This window comes from Neoarius graeffei, chromosome 7, assembly GCF_027579695.1.
Source record: "Neoarius graeffei isolate fNeoGra1 chromosome 7, fNeoGra1.pri, whole genome shotgun sequence".
Classification (NCBI taxonomy): domain Eukaryota; kingdom Metazoa; phylum Chordata; class Actinopteri; order Siluriformes; family Ariidae; genus Neoarius; species Neoarius graeffei.
The window spans coordinates 69,868,457-69,894,486 of NC_083575.1; the positions used below are offsets into that span (position 1 = coordinate 69,868,457).

At 40.7% G+C, this 26,030-nt stretch overlaps 1 protein-coding gene across 1 annotated transcript in view; it reads left to right on the forward strand.

Moving 5' to 3' along the window:
• The window catches only part of khdrbs2 (KH domain containing, RNA binding, signal transduction associated 2), a 237,727-nt gene that overhangs the window by 159,251 nt on the left and 52,446 nt on the right, over window positions 1-26,030 (forward strand). The window contains exon 6 of the mRNA XM_060926333.1: window positions 807-1,005. Within this exon, the coding sequence (XP_060782316.1) occupies window positions 807-1,005 (199 nt within the window). The remainder of the gene's footprint in view (window positions 1-806; window positions 1,006-26,030) is intronic.

The following is a 26,030-nucleotide window of genomic DNA, read 5'->3' on the forward strand; positions in this document are numbered from 1 at the left end:
ATGTCATCGTTAGGATTTTAGTTGATGAATTCGCTCACTTTTCTTTTTCTTTTTTTGCTGACTTTTCGGAAGTGTGTTTTAAATTGTGAAACATTTGAACGGAAAGCCAGCTAGAGGCATTTTCAAGACCGTTATATACTTGATGTGAACCTTGTAAATTCTACCAAGCTACTATGAGTTATTCAGTAAGTACAGTAGGTATAACAGTGAGGGGGGCGATTTTGGTTCAGACTGTGTGACTTTAAGGATGTCCCATAGCACTGAAACATATTGGGTCTGGGAGGCAGTGACAACTCTGACTGAATATACGTTCTTTATGAGAAGAGAAGCATGAAAGTTTTCATCCTTGAAAAGTAACTGATGCATCAGAAAAGGCCAGAGATGTCTGATTTAGTGGCTTCCTTAACTGCAGCACTGACACATCTATTTGACAAACTACTTAGTGTGCGTCACTGAGTTCTTTCCCATTTAATGTTTGACTGTTCCACAATCTGTGACCTCTATAAATGTTCCTGCTGAAAATGCTTCATCGCATCATACCCAAAAATGTTTCCTTTATATCCTTGAGTACACTTTCTCAGGATTGCCGTTATTTCTATACTGTTCTTAGCTGTAAGTGTGGATTTAGTGCAGCGCTCAATTCATATTTCAGCAGGGAAGCCTGTTAAAGCAGTCAAATAAGAATGCTTTCATCACTGTCAATCGATTGTTTTTTGTTTTTTTTTTTGTTCTTATGAGTACACCATTATAGTCATGTGTCTCACCACAGAATGCAAACATTCCCATTCCTACATTTTACTCCACAGGGGTCGAGGCGGAGCAGTGCCACCTCCTCCACCTGGCCGAGGAGCTGTAGTGCCCAGGGGAACTGTGGGTACACGTACGTCCCTGTCCACCAGCATGCTCACTAGAGGCGTCTCAGCACCACGGGCCAGAGGAACAGCAGGGACTCCTGGATACAGAGCACCTCTGCTGCAGGCTACACATAAAACCTACGATGACTATGTGAGTAATGCCAGTCTCTCCCCGAACCTATAAAGTGCAGATTTCCTTAATGAACACTCACCCTTTTCTTGCTTTTTATGACATGTTCTTGATCTTTCATTCCTCTCCCTGAGCCTATTCTTACTGATTATATGAGGGTTTACATGAGCGTTTCATTAGTTGCACTAGTCATTGCTATTGTTAACATTATGCTACACATTAGGGATGTAATCAAAAGTGACTATATGATATGAATTGATAATTTGTTCTGCACACATGCACAGGAGGTATTTACAGCGATGCACTTGCAGCATTCATTCATTCATCCTTAGTAACTGCCTGGTCAGGATCATCGTGGTTTAAATTAGGATACTAGTTTGTTGATATTTTGGGAAATAGAACCAAATAAATCTGTTAGAAAAAGATGTGGACAGGTATAAATCAAAATAATAACTGGGCAAGTAGGATTACAAAAGCAGTTCCACACACATTTCTATTTATTAAAACAATAACAGTGAGTCTAAATACGAATACAGATACAAATATGTGGAGCACTAAATAGATACAGATTACACGCCTAAAACACATGACATTCCTACAATGACACACAATTATTTCTTTTAGATGTGGTGTACAGTGTGTTACTGTATGCCGTAATCTAACAAAATCCAGGATGTTGGGTTATATGTTTGTTACATTGTGAATTTAGCATACAATTACCCTAATTATATTAGAAACCCAATTGTACTTTCTTCCTTGAAAATTTGGAAACAATTCAGGCAACATTTCAAACTTTCTGCCCCAATCCCACTGAGTCCACTATAACCACTTGTTTCCCCCCTCTAATGTAGATACAGCTTTCACTTTGTGGAGAGAGAGAGAGAGAGAGAGAGAGAGAGAGAAGGGCCTGGCTCGTTTCTCAGATTTATATTTAGAGGGTTCATTTGTCACCTTTAATGATCTCCAGGTTCAGTATAATTTTCCTCAGTCTCATATGTTTCTGTGCTTCCAAGTACGTAACTATGCTCGTACACATTTTACATCATTCCCTCAACTCAACTCAAAAGGATCTCTTGTTACTGAGGTGCTTTCTCTCCCTAGGGTTCATGGGAGGCTCTCAGTGTTATTTGATCTCATATCATCTTCAAATGTGGCCTGTCTTGTGGGGGTCAGGCGTAGCTGGGAAAGGGAGTTTGGGTTTGATGTGACAGATGGATGGTGGAAAGAGGCACTAATCAGGGTCAATTATACATCTTCTTGTGGCCGTCGTAATTTAATTCAGTTTAAGATCCTCCATAAGATTCATTTCACAAAGACCAGACTTAGCAGGCTGTTTCCAGGTACAGGTGATACCTGTGATAGATGTGGCTCATCATCAGCAGACCATGTTCATATGTTTTTGGGTGGTTTTTTTGTTGTTGTTTTTTTCTTGTCCAAAATTGCCCAGTTTCTGGTCTTTTAAGTGTTTAGCAAAGCCCTCGATACTACATTAAAACCCTGCCCGTTGATAGCTATCTTTGGGGTACCTCTTTTATACCAGCCAGTCTCACGAAGAAAAATTCTGATGTCATGGCTTTTGCCTCACTCATCGCCCACAGATGTATCCTGTTACAGTGGAAAAGCCAAAATGCACCTTCTACTATATCCTGGTTAAGTGATTTAATGTCTTTTTTCTGTCATTAGAAAAAGTGAAAAATTCCTTAAGAGGTTCAACAACCAATTTTTATAAAAGATGGCAGCCTTTTATTGCATATGTAAATACCCATACCTCTCTGGACCTCAGTTGATCTGATGCATCCCTTTTTTTTCTGAGCACCTTCAGCATCCTTCTAATTTTATCTCCCTCCCTATTTTATTTCTCTATGTTTATTTTTGAGTCTGTTCTGTTTATTTTATGTAGTTCTTTATGTGTGGGTTGGTTTTTATTTTTGGTGGTGTAGTGGTTAGCGCTGTCGCCTCACCGCAAGAAGGTTCTGGGTTTGAGCCCAGGGGCCGACGGGGGCCTTTTTGTGTGAAGTTTGCATGTTCTCCCCATGTCTGTGTGAGGCCAAGTTTACATTAGACCGTATCTGTCTCGTTTTCTTCGCGGATGCACTGTCCGTTTACATTAAAACGCCGGAAAACGGGAATCCGCCAGGGTCCACGTATTCAATCCAGATCATGTCTGGTCCGGTGCTGTGTAAACATTGAGAATACGCGGATACGCTGTGCTGAGCTCTAGCTGGCGTCGTCATTGGACAACGTCACTGTGACATCCACCTTCCTGATTCGCTGGCGTTGGTCATGTGACGCGACTGCTGAAAAACGGCGCGGACTTCCGCCTTGTATCACCTTTCATTAAAGAGTATAAAAGTATGAAAATACTGCAAATACTGATGAAAATACTGCCCATTGTGTAGTTATGATGGTCTTTAGGCTTGCCATCCTTCCACTTGCAAGTGGTGTGACTTGCGCACAGCGGCTCAGTCCCGAATCACTGCTCGTGCACTTCACTCGCGCGCTGTGTGAGCTGCGCAGGGCCGGAGTGCGCACCCTCCAGAGGGCACTCGCTGTTCAGGGCGGAGTGATTTGGAGCGCAGCCGCTGAGGAGGAAGCGATGAGCCGCACTGACACATTTCAACTTACGTGCCGAATTAGTCATGTGATTAGCGTATCCGTGTATTGGCGTTGCTGTGTGCACGCGAATCGTGTATTGGCGTTGCTGTGTGCATGCGAATCGTTTTTAAAAACGTTAATCTGATGATCCGCTGATACGGTCTAATGTAAACCCCACTTGAATTTCCTCCGGGTGCTCCTGTTTCCCCCACAGTCCAAAGACATGCAGGTTAGGCTAATTGGTGGCTCTAAATTGACCGTAGGTGTGAATGTGTGTGTGAATGGTTTTTTGTCTCTATGTGTTAGCCCTGCAATGATCTGGCAACTTGTCCAGGGTGTACCCCACCTCTCGCTCATAGTCAGCTGAGATAGGCTCCAGCTTGCTTGCGACCCTGCAGAGGTGGACAAAGTACCTAACTTCATTACTTAAGTCAAAGTACAGATCCCACTGGTCAAATGTTACTCCGATACAAGTGAAAGTTGTACAGTCAATTTTTTTACTTAAGTTAAAGTACTGAAGTACTTGCTGTTAAAAATACTTAAGTATTAAAAGTACATTTTCTGTCAAAGCATTGCTGTATTATTGCCACAATGCTTACAAAACCTGCAGTACTGCCGTTACCAAAGACAGAAATGTGAATTCACAAAATGAATGCATGCTGTGCATCATGGTGGTTTAACATTAAGCTAGCTAGTCAGTGAAGCTCCACCTGACATGCTAGCAAACTCTTTTCAAACTCGAAATCATGTTGGGTAGCTAATGTTACTAGAAAAGAAAGATTTCTACATTGTTTATTTGGCAAGATTACACTAAAATGTATTTCTGAAAGGACTTCAGATAAGTTAACGTTATTCATGTTAGCATAACTCTGTTTTTACATGCTAACTAACAGTGTCCACGTTAACTAGCTATGTATAAACGTTAGCCGTGGACAAGGCGATGGCAACTTGGCGGGCAAATCCATAGAAAGTTGTTTGACTAACCAGACTGCATAGCTATTGCAACATTATCGCTAGCTCTAAAAGCACAGACAACTTCGTTGCAAGCTTTCTCTTGGAATAAAACGTTTACATACCTCAATATGTTTCCGTCGGTTGGATGGCAAGTTTTTATAGGCTGTGATGTGGTTCATTTTAGGCAAACAAAGCAAACATTTAAAACAAAACGAATCTTTAATCCTTTCAGAAAACTGAAACATGGGTTCATGGGCCATGGGTGTGTGCATTATTCCCCAGAAGAACTGCCTCCTTCCATTCTGCCATCAACTGATCGTGTTAAATAATGCTGCTGAGAAATCACTGAACTTGATTTTATCCAGTTTATGGACATGACGTGACCCTAGTGATTACTGATAGGCTGTTTCAGTGTCACTTGCAAAAAAAAAAAAAAACAATCACATTTTAGAAAAAAAAGAAAGAAAAAAAACATCCACTTTCAAAGCCACTTCATAGTAACAAGTAACGAGGATCTTGATAGAAATGTAGTGGAGTGAAAAGTACGATATTTGCCTTTCAAATGTCGTGAAGTTAAAGTCAGAAGTTTCCAAAAAAAATTATACTCAAGTAAAGTACAGATACTCAAAAATGCCGCTTTTCCACTACAAACGCGGCTGAGCCGTGCCGTGCCGAGTCGAGCTGAGTCGGGCTGAGCGGGGCTATTGAAGTTGCATTTCGACTACAACCGCGCTGAACCGTGCTGGCTGGAAGTGGGTGGACACATTGGGTGGAGTTAGCGAAAGTGGGTGGACGTCATGTGATGTCGTTAAGCAGCGCAAACAGTGACATCAGTGACAGTGGCGGAACAAGTCAGAGCCGGGCCGGGGGCGGGGCAAATGACTGGGCCCTTTATTAAAGCTTATCATAACATCATTTTAGGCTACAAAATGTCCGCAACTGCGGTGTTTACCAATTTCAACACTACCGGGTGCAACTATTATTTAGTACATCAAGTCCTTCAAATGAACATGTAACTCAGAAACAAAAAACATTAGGATACTGTACATGGCTCATAATAAAACATCAATAGCCTATACTGCGCACATTATTTGAAGGGCATACGAATGAGCGCTCAGAGGTTGCAACGGTGACAGGAAGAGTCGGAAATAAAAGGAGGGCGGTGCAAACCTCACTGAATGCACTGTGTTTACCAATTTCAACACTACGGGGTGCAACTATGTTATTTAGTACATTAAGTCCTTCAAACGAACATGTAACTCAGAAACAAAAAAACATTAGGCGACATACTGTACATGGCTCATAATAAAACATCAATAGCCTACTGCACGCATTATTTGAAGGGCATACGGCGAGCCTTGCGCTCCGCGAACTCGTCCACGATGCTCTGTGTCACTGATTCAGTGAGCTTTTAAGCGGTAGTCTCACGACCCGAATAGTAAACAATAAACATGGAGGACATGGAGTCGTTAGTGTTGCTGGTCTTGGTGCTGTGGCTTGTTGTCACCGACAACGCCAACAGATACTGGCAAGAGCGTATAGATGAGGCGAGGCGCATAAGGCTTCAGAAATTCTCGTAATTCTCCTTCTTCCGGGTTTGCGGTGTTTACAGATCCCAGCGCGCTCGCGGGGCGTGTGTGGGCATGTGAGGACACTCCTCCTCACCAATCAGTGCACAGGGGAGTGTCTGCTCACGCCTCCAGCCTCAGTCGGCTCGGTTTGGCTCGCTTCAGCCCCACTCCAAAACGGTGCGAGTTTTAGGGGCTAAGCAGGGCTGAAACGAGCTGAGTCGTGCTGGTTTTTGGTAGTCGAAACGCGAGCCGTGTCGGGCTGAAGTGAGCTGAAGCGAGCTGAAGTGAGCTGAAAAAGGGTAGTGGAAAAGGGCCAAAAGTGTACTTAAGTACAGTACTCAAGTAAATGTGCTTCGTTATCGTCCACCTCTGCGACCCTGCATAATATGATAAGCGGTTACGAATAATGGATGGATGGATGGATGGTTCTGTTTCTATTTCTCTGTTCTAATGCACCTTAAGAACAGAGAAGGGGCGGCTGTGGAACACAATTTTGTACTTTGTATTTGATATTTGTATAATGTCAGTCTCCAATTTTAAAAATAAAAAAAATTAGCATACAATTACACTCCTATTCCCTTGACTTTACACAAAGTAATGCCATGCAATTCATCTTCACTGACATTCCCAAATGACCCAGATTTCTAATTATTTCCTATGAAAACTGGTTAATTGAAGCGATGTAGGAAGGCGTAGGAATTCTAATCTCCATAGCCATATTGAATGTTCCAGCTGCATCAGTGGGCTTTCTGACACCAAACAAAAATATGATAAGAATTTTCACAGGAGCTAAAGTTGTGATAACTCAAATCCACACGGCTAAATGGAAAAAGTTACCGAAGTGGCCTTTCTATTTACCAAAGGTTGAGTGAATCTGTGGTGCCAGAGTGCATTCAGATGTACTGAGAACAGCACGAAGCAGGCCATTTCACCTCTCACCTCACACAGGTGCCATAGTTCATTCATACACTAAAAACACATAACTGCACAGAAATATAAAGGACGATTTTTGAAGATTGCAGTTATTACTGTTAACTATGGAGCAATAAGTCATGTCATGCGGAGTGAATAAAACGCTATATTGAGTAAATGGTGCTAGTGCAGAATACATGCATCCCAACTAAAGGAAAGAAGAACTCTAATAATCACATGTTCATTCTTACTTTTGTATCCAGAGATGAAACCTACACTTTGCAGCTCTTTGCTGTCATGGGTGCATGGTATTAATTTGCACCAATTTCAGCCAAGAAAAGAGCAAACTTCAGCTTAATGAAAAAAGCAATAAATCATGGCATTGATCTCTGCAAAGCTTTAGCCTCATGCAAAGCATCGTGTGTGCTGTGCAGCGCAGATTGGGCTGTCTGTGGGAAATTGTATGAGCAAAGGCTCATTACCACAATGAATTGAGTTCTGCTGGAGCTCCTCTGTACTGCTGCATTGGCCAAAAGTGTAGACATTTTTCTGCCAGTAATTGGTGCTGGGGAAGGCAGGTACCAGTCCCTGCAGATACCAGAACATTAAGGAACGAGAGGTTTGCCCAGAACATATTTTTGCAACACCATCCCCCTTTCCCCCCTCCTTCAGATCTTTCTGCTCATCCCTCATCGCTGTGCTCTATTTTCTCCAGGCAAAGTACTTTCTGCAATGTACTAATATGTTTCTTCATGAAATTTTGAGACACCGTTAGTATTTCATAAAGATTCATTCATGCAGTGAGTAGAATCAAGCTTTGGTCGCTACAATGTACAGACCCCAAATTACACTGGGTTAATATTAAAAGGAATGAAATGAGATTTAATGAAATAAGTGAGATTAACTGACTGTGCTCAGCATCTTAGGACTCCAATTAGAGTATAATAAAAAGGTGGGGAAAGCATGGTGATGCGGTCGTTAGCATTTTCACCTCATAGTAAGAAGGTTCTCGGTTCGAACCTCATGGCTGACCAGGGTCTTTCTGTGTGGAGTTTGCACGTTCTCCTCATGTCTGCGTGGGCTTCATCCGGGTGCTCTGGTTTCCTCCTTCAGTCTCAAGACATGTAGATCAGGTCAACTTGCTACTCTAAATTGCTTATAGATATGAGTGTAAATGGTTGTTCATCTCTGTATTAGCCCTGCAGTAGATTGGCGGCCTGCCCAGGGTGTACCACGCCTCTCACCTGAAATTGGTTGGGATTGGCTTCAGCTTCCCCCACGACCCTGATGGATAATAAGTATGGATAATAGATAGGTGGATGGATAAAATATCATTAGTGCACCAACAAATTTTGTTTTATAATATTTCAAAAACAAATAAATTTGACTCACCTGCTAGTTAGTGTTTCAGCATACATGATATAAAAGTGAAATGAATCATTTTAGCTGTGATGTGTGCTATGTATAAGTATCAGTGTGTTTTAGCAGCTAAAGGTCATTTAAAAAAACAACTATTGCCGCAGTGAAGGAAGGAAGGTTTTTCACATCCATTCCCCCCTGTGTGGGAAATAAAGAATTTTAAGCAGGCTGTCACAAGTCTGAAATGTTGTCTGTCTGTCCAAATTTTAGCCTGGCCGAATGACAGGCCAAAGTCCTGGAACAATGCGGCTGGGGGTCTGGGGCCCGTCTTAGGGCCCCAGAAGCTGAAGGGCTGTACCTGTCTGTAGATGGCTTCTCAGCTATTTCCAGGCACATTTTTGTGATCTTCAAAGGCCAAATTACACTCGACATTAGTTGCTAATTACACTACAAATTAAATATAATTTACAAGAAAATGTCAGAAGATTCAAGAAAAACATGCTTAAAGTTCTACCCAAGAAAACAGTAGCACACACAGGGCAGCTCCATGTCTAGAAAAAAGTATTGGGGGTGAGGATGTTCCAGTTGGTTACAACTTACTGGGACTCATACTGTATATAGGCACGATAATAACACTCATGAAACATTCTGTCAACAACGACTATTTTTATACTATGTTTATAATAAGTCTATACGAAATTTAGTAATTAACAACATCTATTCTTACATAATAGAGTTAAAATTTTGAGTGCGAGATTCCAAGTAACTTTGTAACAAAATGACTTAAGATGACTCAAAACTAGACATAGTAATATCATTTGGCATTTAGACTCAAATCTGCTGCACTAGAACTTAGAAAATAGAAGAAAATAAAAACTCTATTAAAATATTAATCTGCATCCTACAAAGTATATGACTATGACTGTCATTCTTATTATGAATAAAAAATGCACATAATAACAACATAACCATTGATTGTCAGCTTGGCACTTAACATAATACTGTGCTGCAAAATCAACTGACTGGATCAATCAGATACTGTCAACCCTAAAACACTAGTTCAGCTGCATTGTGCAATAAAAACAACAGTGAATACTGGGTGGATTATTATTGTCTTATTTAGTGTGCCACTCAGGGAGAGGGAGGTGCCTGTAAATTTTGGCAGGGCTAGGACCTTCAGTGGCTGAGTTATGAATTTTTAAATCCCCGTGCGCGAGAGCAGCTGGAGCCAGGGCTCAGGCTAAAGCTTTCTGCAATCTGCGCTCACTCCTAACGTCAGATCGGGCCAAGCCTGGGCTCGTTCGAAAGGTCTCAGGAAGAGGAAGGTGCCTGTAAAGTCTGGTGGGGCTAGGGCCATCAGTGTCTGAGTTATGAATTTTTAAAGGCTGGCCTGAGCCAGGACTCATATTAAAGTTTTCTGCGAGCAGTGCTCACACGTGAGATGTGGGGGCGAATAACGGGCCAAGGCAGGGTTGTAGTGGGCCGTGCCTGTGCTGGTTCGAAAGGTCTCGGGGAGGTAGAGGTGCCTGTAAATTTTGGCGGCGCGAGGACCATCTGTGGCCAAGTTATGTATTTTTAAATTCGCACCCGTGAAGGCCCCCATTTCACAGGCCATGTTATGACATCATTTATTCGCCCAGTGTAACATTTGGAAGAAAATTAGAAATAGATTAGACCCGGGGCGGCATGGTGGTGTAGTGGTTAGCGCTGTCGCCTCACAGCAAGAAGGTCCGGGTTCGAGCCCCGTGGCCGGCGAGGGCCTTTCTGTGCGGAGTTTGCATGTTCTCCCCATGCCCGCGTGGGTTTCCTCCAGGTGCTCCGGTTTCCCCCACAGTCCAAAGACATGCAGGTTAGCTTAACTGGTGACTCTAAATTGAGCGTAGGTGTGAATGTGAGTGTGAATGGTTGTCTGTGTCTATGTGTCAGCCCTGCGATGACCTGGCGACTTGTCCAGGGTGTACCCCGCCTTTCGCCCGTAGTCAGCTGGGTTAGGCTCCAGCTTGCCTGTGACCCTGTAGAACAGGATAAAGCAGCTAGAGATAATGAGATGAGATTAGACCCATATCTTTATAATTTTTCATGGGCCATCCGGTCCAATGGTTTTGAAATACAGACGGACAAATGCGAAAATTACCGGTCAATGTCCCCGGTCCAGACTTATTTCCCACACTGTTTTCCTCTTTTGAGTACTGAAATGTTTTTGTTTGTCTCAGAGTTTGTTCACACTTTGAATATTATACTTATTATATTTGCTAGTATTCTTGCTTTTATTCTCTAACTTTGACTTTTTATAGTGATTACTGATGTTGCTTTCAAAGAAAGCACAATAACTGTGACTAAGTTGAAGTGTCAAACCTCATATATCAACTGCCATTACGTAAAATGTCAGATTTGTTATTTGTTGTGTGCCTTCTTTGTAATTTAACTTTGTTCCTCATGAAAACAGGAGAGAGAGAGAGAGAGAGAGAGAGAGAGAGAGAGCGCACTTTTTTGAGCTCTGTTCAAATATTGGGTTTGTCTTACACCTGATTATTTGGATTCACAGTTTTGGTTATAGTTGCAATAGCCATAACTATTGTGTCCATCCATCCATCCATCCATCCATCCATTCATTCGTTCATCTTTATTAACTGCTTTATCCTGTTCAGAGTGCTTCAGTGGCTCTGGAGCCAATCCCAGCAACACTGGCAGCACACAGTTATCTCTATAATAGTGCTCTCTAAAATTATTGGCACCCTTAATACACAAACACATTACACACAATAATGTAGATTTTTCACCCAAACTGCAGGAGAAACTATTTATCATTATTCTACCAAAAAAATAATAATTGCCATTAGAAATTTGTTTTAAAATAGTTATTCTACTAGTAGTTGTCTCTAAAAAATGTGCTAAAATGATCAATGCTCTCAAAGAATATTTTAAAATACATGCAAACAAACTGTCAGTCTTGACAGTTTCATTTTATTCATGTGTTCTCAGTCTCCAGGAACTCCATGTTGAAATTAAACATGCACTACATCCATGGGGAATAAATATGAGCTTGAACACCCACAAAATAACATTGTTATCCACCACCATGGGGAAAACACGTGCTTGTCAAGGGCATCAAATGTACCAGGGTTTGGAACTGCCTAAGCCCACGTATTATTACAGGTGATGCTTGATTTTCTCTTGGTCCATCTTGCATCTGAGGAAAAGAAGCACATGCAGCAATCAAAATTTAATTGTTTTGTGGAAGTGTGGTGGTTTAGCCTGAAGCAGGAAAGGAAGATTAAACTGTGAAAGCTTGTGCCTGAGGCATGAAAAATGGCTGTGTCTCTCGTTGCTGTCCACTTCTGCTGCCTTACTTTCTGAAAATCCCCAGTGACCCCACACCCAGGCTTTAATGTGAGCAACATTTTAGACCAATGCTATTTTTATGAGGCTCTGAATTTGACAACTGTTTCACCGCATTTCAGTGTGTTGCAGCTGCTGCTTTTTTGCTGCAGTGAGTGTAAATATTTTTGTAGGGAAAGCGAAGGAGATATATTGTGCAACCGTTCACTCTTAGTCTTAACTGTGAGATACCGCATATGAGCACTATATGAATACTATCATGAGGGAGAAAGGACACAGGACACGAACATTGTTTTTGGAAAAAAATCTAAACAAATTTGCGACCTAATTTTTGATGTGTCACCACTAAATATGATCTTTTTCTACAAACGTAAGTTATCCTAATTTTCTTTTTTTTATGTTGAGTATTTTTGTGTTCCTATTTTCACAGAGAAGTGCTTGATATTTTCTTTTCATGTCATAATATGAGTAATAAAAGTGTAAAGACCAAATTTTCTTCTGTAGAGATACTCAGAACTATATGGTCTGCAGTTTATTAGACAGTTTATTATTATGCACAGCATAATATGGATATGAAATTATCATTTAACTTAAGTGACTAAACACATATAAAATAGGGGATAAATGAGTACGGTAATTGGGCCGTGGGAAGGAGGAGGTTGGACACGCAGGCTAACCTGTGAACATGTGGTAAAGAATGAAATCCTACTGACAAACTACTGTCGCTGAAATTGGAACCTGAAACTGATTTTGGTACTTTTTGCAGTAATTTTCCTTTAATTTGATACTATTTTATATATTTATAGTTCCCTCCATGATTATTGGCACCCCTTGTAAACATTAGTAAAAAAAAAAAATCCACCTTTTGGTGAAGTCGCTTTATCTCACACTGAAAAAAATGAGAAAAATCCAACCTTTAATTGAAATAAATTTATTCAGAGAAAAACAAATTCCTCATCAAGAAAGAATTATTTTCAACAAAAACTCTTCTTCTTCAAATCTGGAGAGCTCATAACCTATTCCCCACAGGTAGAGACGAGTGAAGCCATCTGGCCACCATCTTACCACTCACATCACGTGTATTTGGCTTATGTGTTCAACCGTCATATCCGATCAAATTTGCCCCAAGAAAAGTATCTCCTGACGTTTTTTTTTTCCTTTTATTACCTCCTCTTATTTTCTCAACTTTGCCCACATTCCTTACATATCTTTATAGCGCTTATTATTATTATTATTATTTTTTGCCTTTTCTAGTTCAGTTTCTGATTTGATTTATTTATTTATTTGAACGGCTCTTTTACCACTACAATTACTTTTATGGAGATTATTTCAGTTTTTCTCTTATACAGTGTACCTTTCTCTTTCATATATTTCTTCCTTTCTATTATTTATTTATTATTATTATACCAACACAAAGGCTGTACAATACTTCTTTCTGTTTAGGACAGTTGTTGAAACAGGATTATTTTCTCATGTTATTTGCCGGGCGGCACGGTGGTGTAGTGGTTAGCGCTGTCGCCTCACAGCAAGAAGGTCCTGGGTTCGAGCCCCGGGGCCGGCAAGGGCCTTTCTGTGTGGAGTGTGCATGTTCTCCCCGTGTCCGCGTGGGTTTCCTCCGGGTGCTCCGGTTTCCCCCACAGTCCAAAGACATGCAGGTTAGGTTAACTGGTGACTCTAAATTGACCGTAGGTGTGAATGAGAGTGTGAATGGTTGTCTGTGTCTATGTGTCAGCCAGGGGGATAGGCTCCAGCTTGCCTGCGACCCTGTAGAAGGATAAAGCGGCTAGAGGAGATGAGATGTTATTTGCCATTTTCACTTCATTCTCATGTGTCTTAATAGTAATTTTTTTTTTGCGGTCCAAATCCTGCGCTCTGATTGGCTGGCGAACGGGTCCGTATCCTACGATATGGACCCCAGTTACGGACCCCGGTTACGGACCTCTGGCGACTCGCTCGTTCACAACAACAGCAAACATAGTAGCATTTTTTGTCAACATTTATCTTTTTTTATAAGATTTATTTATAAGATTATCAAAAATCTTATACATGTTTGCCAGCATTTCTCAGGAGCATAACATTAATTTTACATCATGGATAGCGATAACGACAGTCTTCAAAGCGAAAGCGAGTTTTACTACCCTGAGGAAGAAGAAATAAAAGAAAACATTTCAGGAGAAAGCTAAAAACCTGTAATTTGCTAACACCGAGCAAAAACATGACTGAATCCTGAATGACTCCTATTTGTATAAATAGGAAACTACATAGGCGGCAAAATGTAGTATTTTTCCTGCTATGGAAGTGCACTTGTATACGGAGAAGGAAGCAATTTGCATTACAGCCGTGAATGAGGATTCAAAATGGCGGCTCGGCTCGGTTTTCCCTTTCGGGTGCTCTTGTTTTCTGTTAGAATTTGGTAAAGAAAAAAATAAATATATTATTTACCAGCTTAAGGTCGGTCCGTATGGTGAAATACCGTGACCTCGGCCTTGAATACTGACCTCGGCCCAGAGGGCCTCGCTCAGTACTTTCAAGACCTCGGTCACGGTATTTCACAATACTGACCTCCCAGCTGGTAAATAACACATATTTATTGATCACATAATTCGCTGTCATTTTAGACCTGAATGTTTCAGCTTTAATGCTTTTCTTTTTAAGACCACATAGTGTTTAGCAAATAGGGTAAACTTTAATGTGGTAAACAAATGCAATGAGAAATACAATGTGGCAAACAATGTGACAAACAAATGCAACTTTTATCAAAATTACAAATGATGTATGCATAGGAAAATGAAATCATTCATGCCTATGCAATATGAGTTTTGTTAACTGCTTGCGGAGGGTGGGTCCAGTCATCTTCTCATTGAATCGTTTGGCAAGATAGTGCATCCGATTCTTGATATAGCATGCGGCAATACACTTGATGAGAAAGCAAACATGGTTGTGGTCAGGTGGACAATCCAACATGTGATCAACAAGCTGCATGAATATTGGCTGGAATCCAACATCAGGCAACACTGTGGTGGATAAAGCAGACATGATGCCTACTGACTGAGGAAGAGCATTGTCCGCAGAACAGAGAAGTCTTTGAATGCATCGCTCAGCCACCTGGCACACCTTGACTACATCAGCTGATGGCTTGACAAGTCCCTCTCGAATATTCTTCTTCAAGAGGCCACCACCAGCATCCATACTGTCGGACGTCAATACTTCTTGATATTCAGGGCAGAAAAAATGATTTGTCATTTTGCCATCTGTGTCATGATCCGCCCCGGATTTCCACTCCGGAGATTTACTATCTCCCAGTTCAGCGCAATCCGGATCCGGGATGGGACTTCCATCCCGGCATTCACTTCCTGGACTGCTCTGCTGTGTATAAATAGGCCGTTCTCAGAAGGGGACTTTGCCAGAACGTCTTGTCTGTTTCTCATGTCGTCTCTGTGCCATTTTTTGCTTCCTGGATTTTTGCTCTCTGTTTTGCCTAGTCTTAGCCACAGTTTTTTGCACTCACGTTTTGCCAGTTTTTCATGTTTTTTTGCACTATGTTTTTTTTGTCTCCAGTTTTTGTCAGAACTATTTTTCATGTTTTTTCATATTAGCATTTTGCCTTTGTCTACCTCTTTGGATTATTTTTGCTATTTTTGTTCGTTGACTCTTTTTGGACTTTAATTAAATCATTTTTTATTCATTGGATTTTCTGGTTTGTGTTCTGCTATTGGATCCTAACTCACCACATCTCACCACCCTTAACAATCTGAACTTCACAGCCTGCGATGTATCCAATGGCTGCGTCAATCACAGGAGACAGCTCTATGAAGTTGAGGACATCCATGCAGTCATGATCATCTGCACTTGGATTGTGGTCTTCAAGATCATACAGTTAGGTCCATATATATTTGGACACTGACACAAATATTTTTTTACCTGTTTACTGAAACATATTCAGGTTATAGTTATATAATGGACATGGACATAAAGTCCAGACTTTCAGCTTTCATTTGAGCGTATCCACATTAAAATTGGATAAAGGGTTTAGGAGTTTCAGCTCCTTGCCACCCTGTTTTTAAAGGGACCAAAAGTAATTGGACAATTGACTCAAAGGCTATTTCATGGGCAGGTGTCGGCAGTTCCTTCGTTATGTCATTCTCAATTAAGCAGATAAAAGGCCTGGAGTTTATTTGAGGTGTGGTGCTTGCATTTGGAAGATTTGTGGCAGATCACAGAATCCAGGGACACATGTCCGCCCGGGGGCATTTTGAGTTATTGACAGATTCAGAAAGTACAGTTTCTAAGCTTTCCAATGATGCCTTCCATGTGGAGATCTGACAATATTTGAAGAATGTGTGGCCTTTTGAAAGTGCATACTTCTTAAAACAGAAAAGGGAGAAAATCACCCTCAAAGTTTTCCATCTCAGCTACTCTGGGTGTAGGGCGGGCACATAATGGTGCTTATTTGCATGACATTAAGGAAAGCCCTACTCCCTACTAGCTAGCACGATACTACTTTCATGTAAACAAAGATCACCACGTCAATTTTCCTTCCATGCAAAGTATGCCCAACACAATTATGAAGTACAAAAATAAGTCCTAAAGTATACTTTAACGTTTTGTGGTTGAAAAATTACTCACACCGTAAGAAAGAAAGATAGCACAATGATGACACAACTAACACAACACTAGTTTCATGTAAAGCCTCGGTCACAACCGGCCGTACCGTGCTCCTACGGCCGGTCTACATGCAAAAAACACAAGAAACACACGGAGAGCGCGCATGAAACGCACGAGAGCGCGCGTGTGATATGCTGATTTTCGAGCCGCAGACCGGCCGCAGAGGTTCTTTGTCATGTCAAACAAACTCTGCGGGTGCTTACGTTTTTTTCAGGTTGCAAGACAAACTTACAGCCAACGCGCGTCTTTCTCCATGAACAAAAAAAAAACGCAGCGATTTGGGAAACGCCAAAAATCACACGGCCAAAAAATCGTACGTCCGGTTGTGACCTAGGCTGAACCAAACCACAACACTCTCCGTTACAGTACATGCAAAAATAACCACACAGCCTTAGATTAATAAACTTACCCCATCAGAAAGAGAAACGGCGCCTTGCACACACCAATGCCTCCGATGGAATGTAATCCTAGAACGGTCCATGTATCATCCAATCATTCAAGTATTCCATTCAATCTGGAAAACGAGGTTGCGTTTTTTTTTGCTAGAAATGGTTATCTCCGATGTAAATACCATGCGTCTGTTTGCTTCGCGGGGCTCCTCCGCGCTCTGTTTAGTAACTCATTCCATAGTGAAATTACACGCCTGTAAGCAGTTAAGTAGCCATGCGCTCAGCCTGCATCATACAGCTGATTCGCAAAAAAAAAAAAGACTTAAATCATCATGTGAATGGCCCATATGGTAATTTACCCACACCCCCCAGCAGGCTACAGTCCTGACAAAAACGAGACAATTTGCAACAAAAAATGTATGCTTTTCCAACAAAACAATCTATTATCTGAAATACTGATTGCATTCTTCAAGATCTCAACTTGCACATGATGGAAAAAAACAAAAATCACAAATTTAAAAAAAAAATGCTTCTTTTGCGATTATCTCGGATTCGTTTCGGCCGACATGTGTCCCTGGATCCGGTGAGGGGTCACATTTTGCTGTGAAGAAAACATGCGGTCAAAGGAGCTCTCCATGCAGGTGAAACAAGCCATCCTTAAGCTGCAAAAACAGAAAAAAAAAAAACATTTGAGAAATTGCTACAATATTAGGAGTGGCAAAATCTACAGTTTGGTACATTCTGAGAAAGAAAGAATGAAAGCACTGGTGAACTCATCAATGCAAAAAGACCTGGACACTCACAGAAGACAACAGTGGTGGATGATCGCAGAATAATTTCCATAGTGAAGAGAAACCCCTTCACAACAGCCAACCAAGTGAACAACACTCTCCAGGAGGTAGGCGTATCAATATCCAAATCTACCATAAAGAGAAGACTGCATGAAAGTAAATACAGAGGGTTCACTGCACGGTGCAAGCCACTCATAAGCCTCAAAAATAAAAAGGCTAGATTGGACTTTGCTAAAAAAACATCTAAAAAAGCCAGCACAGTTCTGGAAGAACATTCTTTGGACAGATGAAACCAAGATCAACCTCTACCAGAATGATGGAAAGAAAAAAGTATGGCGAAGGCGTGGTACAGCTCATGATCCAAAGCATACCACATCATCTGTAAAACACGGCGGAGGCAGTGTAATGGCTTGGGCATGCATGGCTGCCAGTGGCACTGGGTCACTAGTGTTTATTGCAGTGGCGGCTGGTAGTCTTTCAAACAGGGGAGGCTGGTCGGTTATGATATTTCCAGATTTTAAAAGAAAAAAGAAAAAACACATTAATTTTGCCCATACTCTTGCCTCTGATCTGGCTGATTGTTGGCAGCATCACAAACTGTGAAATAACAGGTTCTTTTGGCCCATTAGCCTACTGTCCAATATACATGATGGTGGTGTTGGGGGGGGATATTTTAACATTTTATATTTTTAAAATTGTGGCATGTTGTTTAAAAAGTGATCATTATTGAAAGCAGCTCTTTGTCAGGAACCTCAGCATTCAATGACACTTTCCCTATATTTTACTTATTTTGACTGAGAAATGTTTTATTGACAATTTTGATAACCCTTCACTTTTAATCCAGGTCTGTAGTATGAAATGTTCTCGGCTGTGTTTTTGTTTAAAAATGTTTTCCAAATTGTAGCTGTGTTTAATTCATATCCAGAGAAATATATATTCCAATATAATATACTCAGCATAAACATTTTAAATAGATTCTATATTTTTGGTCCATCCATGACATATTACTAAAGTAGCCTATTTACTGTTGTTGATGTGGGTCACTTGCTGTTAGCCAATTCACTTTCTCGTACCAGGAGAGCTGAAAGGAACGAGTATTATTCCCGACCTTTTTCACCAAGTCAGTTTGAGGCGTTGGTCTACCCTGCTCTTTAATTTTAATTTTTTCCTCGAAAGGAAGACTGGCAAATGGCTTCGCCAAAATTAAATCAGCAATGCTTGGCATCCGTGCGCAGCTTTCTTGCTAGCTGACTAGCCCCCTCAAGTTCAAGTTCAGTCACTCAAATAAACGAAATTTCTGGAACTAAGATAGCAAACTTGACAACACTATATTTACACTTTATTTACAATGAAAATATATACAAACTAAAAAAGCTGGTAGAAACCGTATGTAATGAATGAAATCGAAATGTAAGCTGATCTCTTACAATACACCACAGCACTTGCGAATCCGCATGGGACTGAACTGAAATTCACCGCTGCCTGTCTATAGTTGAAACGAGCTGTCAATCAAAGAAAATATCCGGCCGCTTTCACCAATCACCAGTCTCCTCGCGGAAACTGCCATGTCCCTCCCACTGTGAGGCTGGGAGTCCGTGGGCGGGCGTTTTCGCAGTATTTGTCCAATAACCGTCTTGCATTTTGAGATTGAAAAGCGCATAGCTCCCAAATGCCATTGAAGTCCACTGAGGCTGGGAGTCCGTGAGACTCCGTGGGCGGGCATTTTCGCAGTATTTGTCCAATAACTGTCTTGCCTTTTGAGATTGAAAGTGCAGAGCTCCCAAATGCCATTGAAGTGCACTGAGTCTGGGCTGCATCGCGCTGTCACGAGGGGGAAAAACTCACGCACACATTAGGCGAACTGGGGAAAGTTATAACGGAATGATTTCGCACTGTAGTTGGGTTGAGCACATATATTTCTATGATTCGATGTTCGTCATTTTTAGAGGAGGCTGAGCCTCCCTCGTTGTCTTAGAGCAATCGCCTGTGGTTTATTGATGATGTGACACAGGACAGAAGCAGCTGGATGAATTCTGAGGTATTCAGAGACATACTGTGTGCTCAAATCCAGCCAAACTGATTGGTCGGCGTTTCATAATACAGATAGACAATGACCCAAAACATAAAGCCAAAGCAACCCAGGAGTTGATTAAAGCACAGAAGTGGAATATTCTTGAATGGCCAAGTCAGTCACCTGATCTCAACCCAATTGAGCATGCATTTCACTTGTTAAAGACTAAACTTCAGACAGAAAGGCCCACAAACAAACAGCAACTGAAAACCGCTGCAGTAAAGGCCTGGCAGAGCATTAAAAAGGAGGAAACACAGCGTCTGGTGATGTCCATGAGTTCAAGACTTCAGGCAGTCATTGCCAACAAAGGGTTTTCAACCAAGTATTAGAAATGAACATTTTATTTACAATTATTTAATTTGTCCAATTACTTTTGAGCCCCTGAAATGAAGGGATTGTTTAAAAAATGCTTTAGTTCCTCACATTTTTATGCAATCATTTTGTTCAACCCACTGAATTAAAGCTGAAAGTCTGAACTTCAACTGCATCTGGATTGTTTTGTTCACAATTCATTGTGGTTATGTCATACATGTCAACCTATACGGAATGTCCGTATTTTATACGGATTTGATTCAATAAACGTAGTATACGGGTGTATAAATAAAGTTATACGGATTCTTTAAAAAAAACCTTCAATATTTATTTAGAGCTATAATCAATTCCCACGATGATAAAAGAACGCATAACATTTACAAACATACTGTACATCACAGACAGCCAGTAAAGAGTCTTATGAAATCGCGCGTTATCTTGTGGTAGCGAGACTTCGTTCCACTTTTGATCATGCGCACACCGCATTGCGAGAATCCCGCCAACTGGGAAGTCATAGACGCCGGCTTCTGTGTAGAATCATACGTCATCCTCGCCCAAGAATAAAGATGCCTCATTCATGTGCTGCGTTTAACTGTACCAACAGGTTTACCGTCCAAACGAGATCACATGGGATTACCTTTCACAGGTGAGACTGGAAAAATACTTTTCATTGTATTTGGTCATTATAACGTAATTTTACGAACAGATTTTCCTGACTTTGTGGCTAATATGAAGTCTCGCGCATAATAGCTGCTCGGTGAAACCTGTCTCCAAGCAATGAAGTATTTCCTTCGTAAATACGCTGATAACACTTTGTGTTTTTGTCAAACATTGGAGCTTTGTATTCATTCTGAAGGTTTATTGTTATTAATATTGAATAAAAAGTAACTGGGATATATCATTGTTAATTATCATTCAAATTTTAGGTAAATTATTTTAATTTGCAACTTATACGGATTTTATAAGGGAAATACGGATTTTGGAGGTTGGTTATACAGGTTTGATTGACCAAAGGTTGACATGTATGTTATGTACAGAACCAAAATTAGAAAAATGTTGCCTCTGTCCAAATATTTATGGACCTAACTGTATCTTCTGATGAGAAGCATGTCTTCCTCGTCTGTGTTGTTTGGACCTGGATGTGGTCTAGAACTGGACACATGGAGGATTGGTGTCTTATCCTTGTTTGTGTCTAAAATGATAGTGAATTACGTAACCAATAAATATTGTGAAGAAACAAGTGTGAAAATGAAGTGAAAATGGCAAATAACATGAGAAAATAATCCTGTTTCAACAACTGTCCTAAACAGAAGGAAGTATTGTACAGCCTTTGATTTGATATTAGTGGTGGTGGTATTATTATTATTATTATTATTATTATTATAAATAGGGGCGGCATGGTGGTGTAGTGGTTAGCACTGTCGCCTCACAGCAAGAAGGTCCTGGGTTTGAGTCCAGCGGCTGACGAGGGCCTTTCTGTGTGGAGTTTGCATGTTCTCTCCTTGTCTGCGTGGGTTTCCTCTGGGTGCTCTGGTTTCCCCCACAGTCCAAAGACATGCAGGTTAGGCTAATTGGTGGCTCTAAGTTGACCGTAGGTGTGAATGGTTGTCTGTGTCTATGTGTCAGCCCTGCGATGACCTGGTGACTTGTCCAGGGTGTACCCTGTCTCTCGCGCATAGTCAGCTGGGATAGGGTCCAGTTTGCCTGTGACCCTGTAGGACAGAATAAGCGGCTACAGATAATGGATGGATGGATAATAATAAATAAATAAAAGGAAGAAAAAATATACGAAAGAGAAAGATACACTGTATAAGAGAAAAACTGAAATAATCCCCGTAAAAATAATTCTAGTTTTTACAGAGCTGTTCAAAAAAAATTATCAGAGACTGAACTGGAAAAGGAAAAAAAAACATTAACAGTGAAGGGGAGCGCTATAAAGATATGTAAGGAATGTGGGTAAAGGTGAGAAAATAAGAGGAAGTAATGAAATGGGGGGGGAAGCCATGAGAGATTTTTCTTGGGGTAAGTTTGATCCGATGCGACGGTTTAAAACATAAGCCAAATACATGCGATGTGAGTGGTAAGATGGCGGCCAGATGGCTTCACTCTGACGAGCCTGTGAGCTCTCCAGATTTTATATAGAGCTCAGTGGGCTGCATTCATTAAGGGTCACCACAGCGGCTCATGATGATCTGCATATTTGATTTGGCATATGTTTTTTACACTGTCTGCCTTCAACAAAAACACATGTGCCACTATTATTGGAACCCCTGCATTTAATACTTTGTACAACCTCTCTTTGCCAGTAAAACAGCACTTAGTCTTCTCCTATAACATTTTATTACATTATATTACAAGCATTTAGCAGACACTCTTATCCAGAGTGACATACACCACGTTTTACCTAAACTGCATGTCTTTGAAGTGGGAAGAAACCCATGCAGATACAGGGAGAACATACAAACTCCATACAGAAAGGCCCCCATCAGCCATGAGGTTCAAACCCAGAACTTTCTTGCTGTAAGGCAACAACCACTGTCCCACCGTGCCACCATTTTATAAGGTTGGAGATACAGAGTAGGGCATCTGAGACCTTTCCTCTTTCCACAATCTCTCCAGATCATCCAGGGTCCTAGTCCCTCTCTTCTGCCCTCTCCTCTTCAGCTCAGCCCACAGGTTTTCACTGGGGTTCAGGTCAGGGGACTGAGATGGCCATGGCAGAAGTTTGATTTTGTGGTCTGCGAACCATTTTTGCATTGATTTGGACATGTGCTTCAGATCATTGTCCTGCTGGAAGATCCAGTGACAACCCAGTGTTAGTTTCCTGGCAGAGGCAGCCAGATTTTGATTTAAAATGTCCTGGTATTTCATGGAGTCCATGATGTCATGGACCCTAACAAGATTTCCAGGGCTTTTGGAGGAAAAACAGCCTCAGAACATCACAGAACTTCCATCATATTTTACAGTTGGGATCGGGTTCTGTTCATTATAGCCATCCTTCTTTTCACACCAAAGCCACCTTGAGTATTTGTTGCCAGAAAGCTCCATTTTTGTTCCATCAGACCATAGAACATATTTCCAGTCAAAGTTGTAGTAGCGTTTCGCAAATTTCAGGTGCTTATATTTGTACTTAACTAACAGAAAAGGCTTTTTTCTGGCAAACCTTCCAAATAATCTGTTGGCATGGAGGTGGTGTCTGCTGGAGGTTTTAGAGACCTGGAAACCCTAAGATTTTACTTTTATTTGTAATTCACCAACAGTGATCCTTGGGGATTTTTTTTTTTTTTTTTTTTTTTTTGCCTCTCTTACCCTCCTCCTCACTGTATGCAGGAGCAAAATAAACTTGGGTCCTCTTCCAAGCAAGTTTGTAACAGTTCCAGTTGGTGTCCACTTTTTTTTTTTTTTTGCCCTAACAGTAGAAAAGGACATTTTCAGGTGAGTAGCTATTTTTTTTACAGTATAACCATTCCCTGACTTATGAAGATCACCACACTTCTCCCTCATTTGGTTTGTGTGTTGTCTTATCTTTCCCATGTTGATGGATGACTAAGGGAATTTGGCCTCTGTGTCACCTCGTATTTGTTCCCCAGTTAATCAGGAAGTTATGCATTACAGCTTGAAAGTTCCTACCAGAGGTGGACAAAGTACCCAACTTCATTACTTAAGTCAAAGTACAGATCCCACTGGTCAAATGTTACTCCAATACAAGTGAAAGTTGTACAGTCAAATTTTTCCTTAAGTTAAAGTACTGAAGTACTTGCTTTTAGAAATACTTAAGTATTAAAAGTACATTTTCTGTCAACGCATCATTGTATTATTGCCGCAACGCTTACAAAACCTAATGCTGTTACCAAAGACAGAAATGTGAATTCACAAAATGAACACATGCTGTGCCATCATGGTGGTTTAACATTAAGCTAGTTAGTCAGTGAAATGCCACCTGACATGCTAGCAAACTCTTTTCAAACTCGAAATCATATTGGGTAGCTAACGCTACTAGAAAAGAAAGATTTCTACATTCTGTTTATTTGCCAAGATTATGCTAAAACATATTTCTGAAAGGACTTCAGATAAATTAACGTTATTCATGTTAGCGTAACTCCGCTTTTACATGCTAACTAACAGTGTCCAAGTGAACTAGCTATATGTAAACTTTAGCCGTGGACAAGGCGATGGCAACTTGGCAGGCAAATCCATAGAAAGTTATTTGACTAACCAGACTGCATAGCTACGTTTGCAACATTATCGCTAGCTCTAAAAGCACAGACAACTTCGTTGCAAGCTTTCTCTTGGAACAAAACATTTAGTATATACCTCAAGATGCTTCTGCAGGTTGGATGGCGAGTTTTTGTAGGCTGTGATGTGGTTCGTTTTTGGCAAACAAGGCAAACATTTAAAATGAAATGAATCTTTAATCCTTTCAGAAAACTGAAACATGGGTTCCAGGTAAAGTCATGAGTGTGCGTATTCCCCAGAAGAACCGCCTCCTTCCATTCTGCCATCAACTGATTTTGTTAAATAACGCTGCTGAGAAATCACTGAGCTTGCTTTATACAGTCTATGGACGTGACGTGACCCTAGTGGTTACTGATAGGCTGTCTCAGTGTCACCTGCGAAAAAAACAATGTTTTTAACATTTCAGTGTTCACATTTTAGGGAAAAAAAAGAAAAAACATCCACTTTCAAAGCTGCTTTATAGTAACGAGTAACGAGGGCCTTGATAGAAATGTAGTGGAGTAAAAAGTACGATATTTGTCTTTCAAATGTAGTGAAGTTAAAGTCATAAGTTTAAAAAAAAAATAATAATAATACTCAAGTAAAGTACAGATACTCAAAAAGTGTACTTAAGTACAGTACTCAAGTAAATGTACTTCGTTACTGTCCACCTCTGGTTTCTACACACTCCAATCAACTAAAAAATTTATGATTTAAATGGGAAACATGCTTCAGTTACACTGTGTTCACTATGATTTCCAGGGGTGCATAAATTGAATAATTTGAATAAATTTATTTCAATTAAAGGTTGTATTTTTCTCTTTTTTTCAGTGTGAGTTGAAGCTACTTCACCAAAAGGTGGATTTTTTCTAACCCTTTTTACTAATGTTTACAACTGTTGCCAATAAACATGGAGGGCACTGTACTTTCCTTCAAGAATCAAAAAATACTTTTTGCTCTAAGAATTCACCAAATAAATCTGACAAATACAGTGGAGATATTTTTGTCCCAAACAAAGATTTCTTATAAATACATGCTTATGTGCATTGCTCTGTATTTGAATGAGCAAAAGCTACATTTATTATCAAAGTCTCCGGTGCTGGCGTTAATTCCCCTACTATTAAAGGCTTTTATAGGTAGACAGTTGCTGACAGTACAAGTTTGAAAAGTAAACAGAGCATTTAACCTGGGTTTGATTAGAATAGTCCACTTGATGTAACCATAGTTTCTGTATCTGGCAGACCTTAAAAGCAAATAGCTATAACTATACTACCTGATAATGGTGCTGCACAATCATTTCCTTTTGACAAGGTCCAAGTTCAAGGGAGTGAGATGGGCTCTGTGAAGGTCCTGCAATCAAAACTACTGAAAGCTTTTGCTAAACAGGAGTAAGACTTTGCCAGTGAAAGGAGTATCTTTAATATTGGGAAATCACTTGGTTGGTGGGAAAGTACTGCCTCTACCAGAAATGGCAACTAAGCCCTTGGCGTAGAATCAGGATTCTGAAATTGTTCGGTTTCATTAAAATAAGAGTTCTGTAAATCTGTGGGTCTAAGTTCTAAGGACCATCAAGTACCAGACTCTGTCATAAAATTCCCTGAAGTAATCACAGAGTCTCTGATTATGGAGGAAGTGCTGAAGTCAGTGACCAGTCAGAAGCTCAGAGCAGCTCCACAGACTGATTGCTTTCTTCCTCCCCAGAATTGAAGCATTTTGAGGAGAACAGGTTTTGTGGAAAAATGCTTGCATTTTTGTAAGTGAGTGCCATCTACATGTGGTGCTTTTGTGGAACAAGCTGTATTTAAGAATGCGGTTCTGTCAAAGTAAAAACAGCATATTCTACAATTCATACACGATCACCACCTTTCGGGAG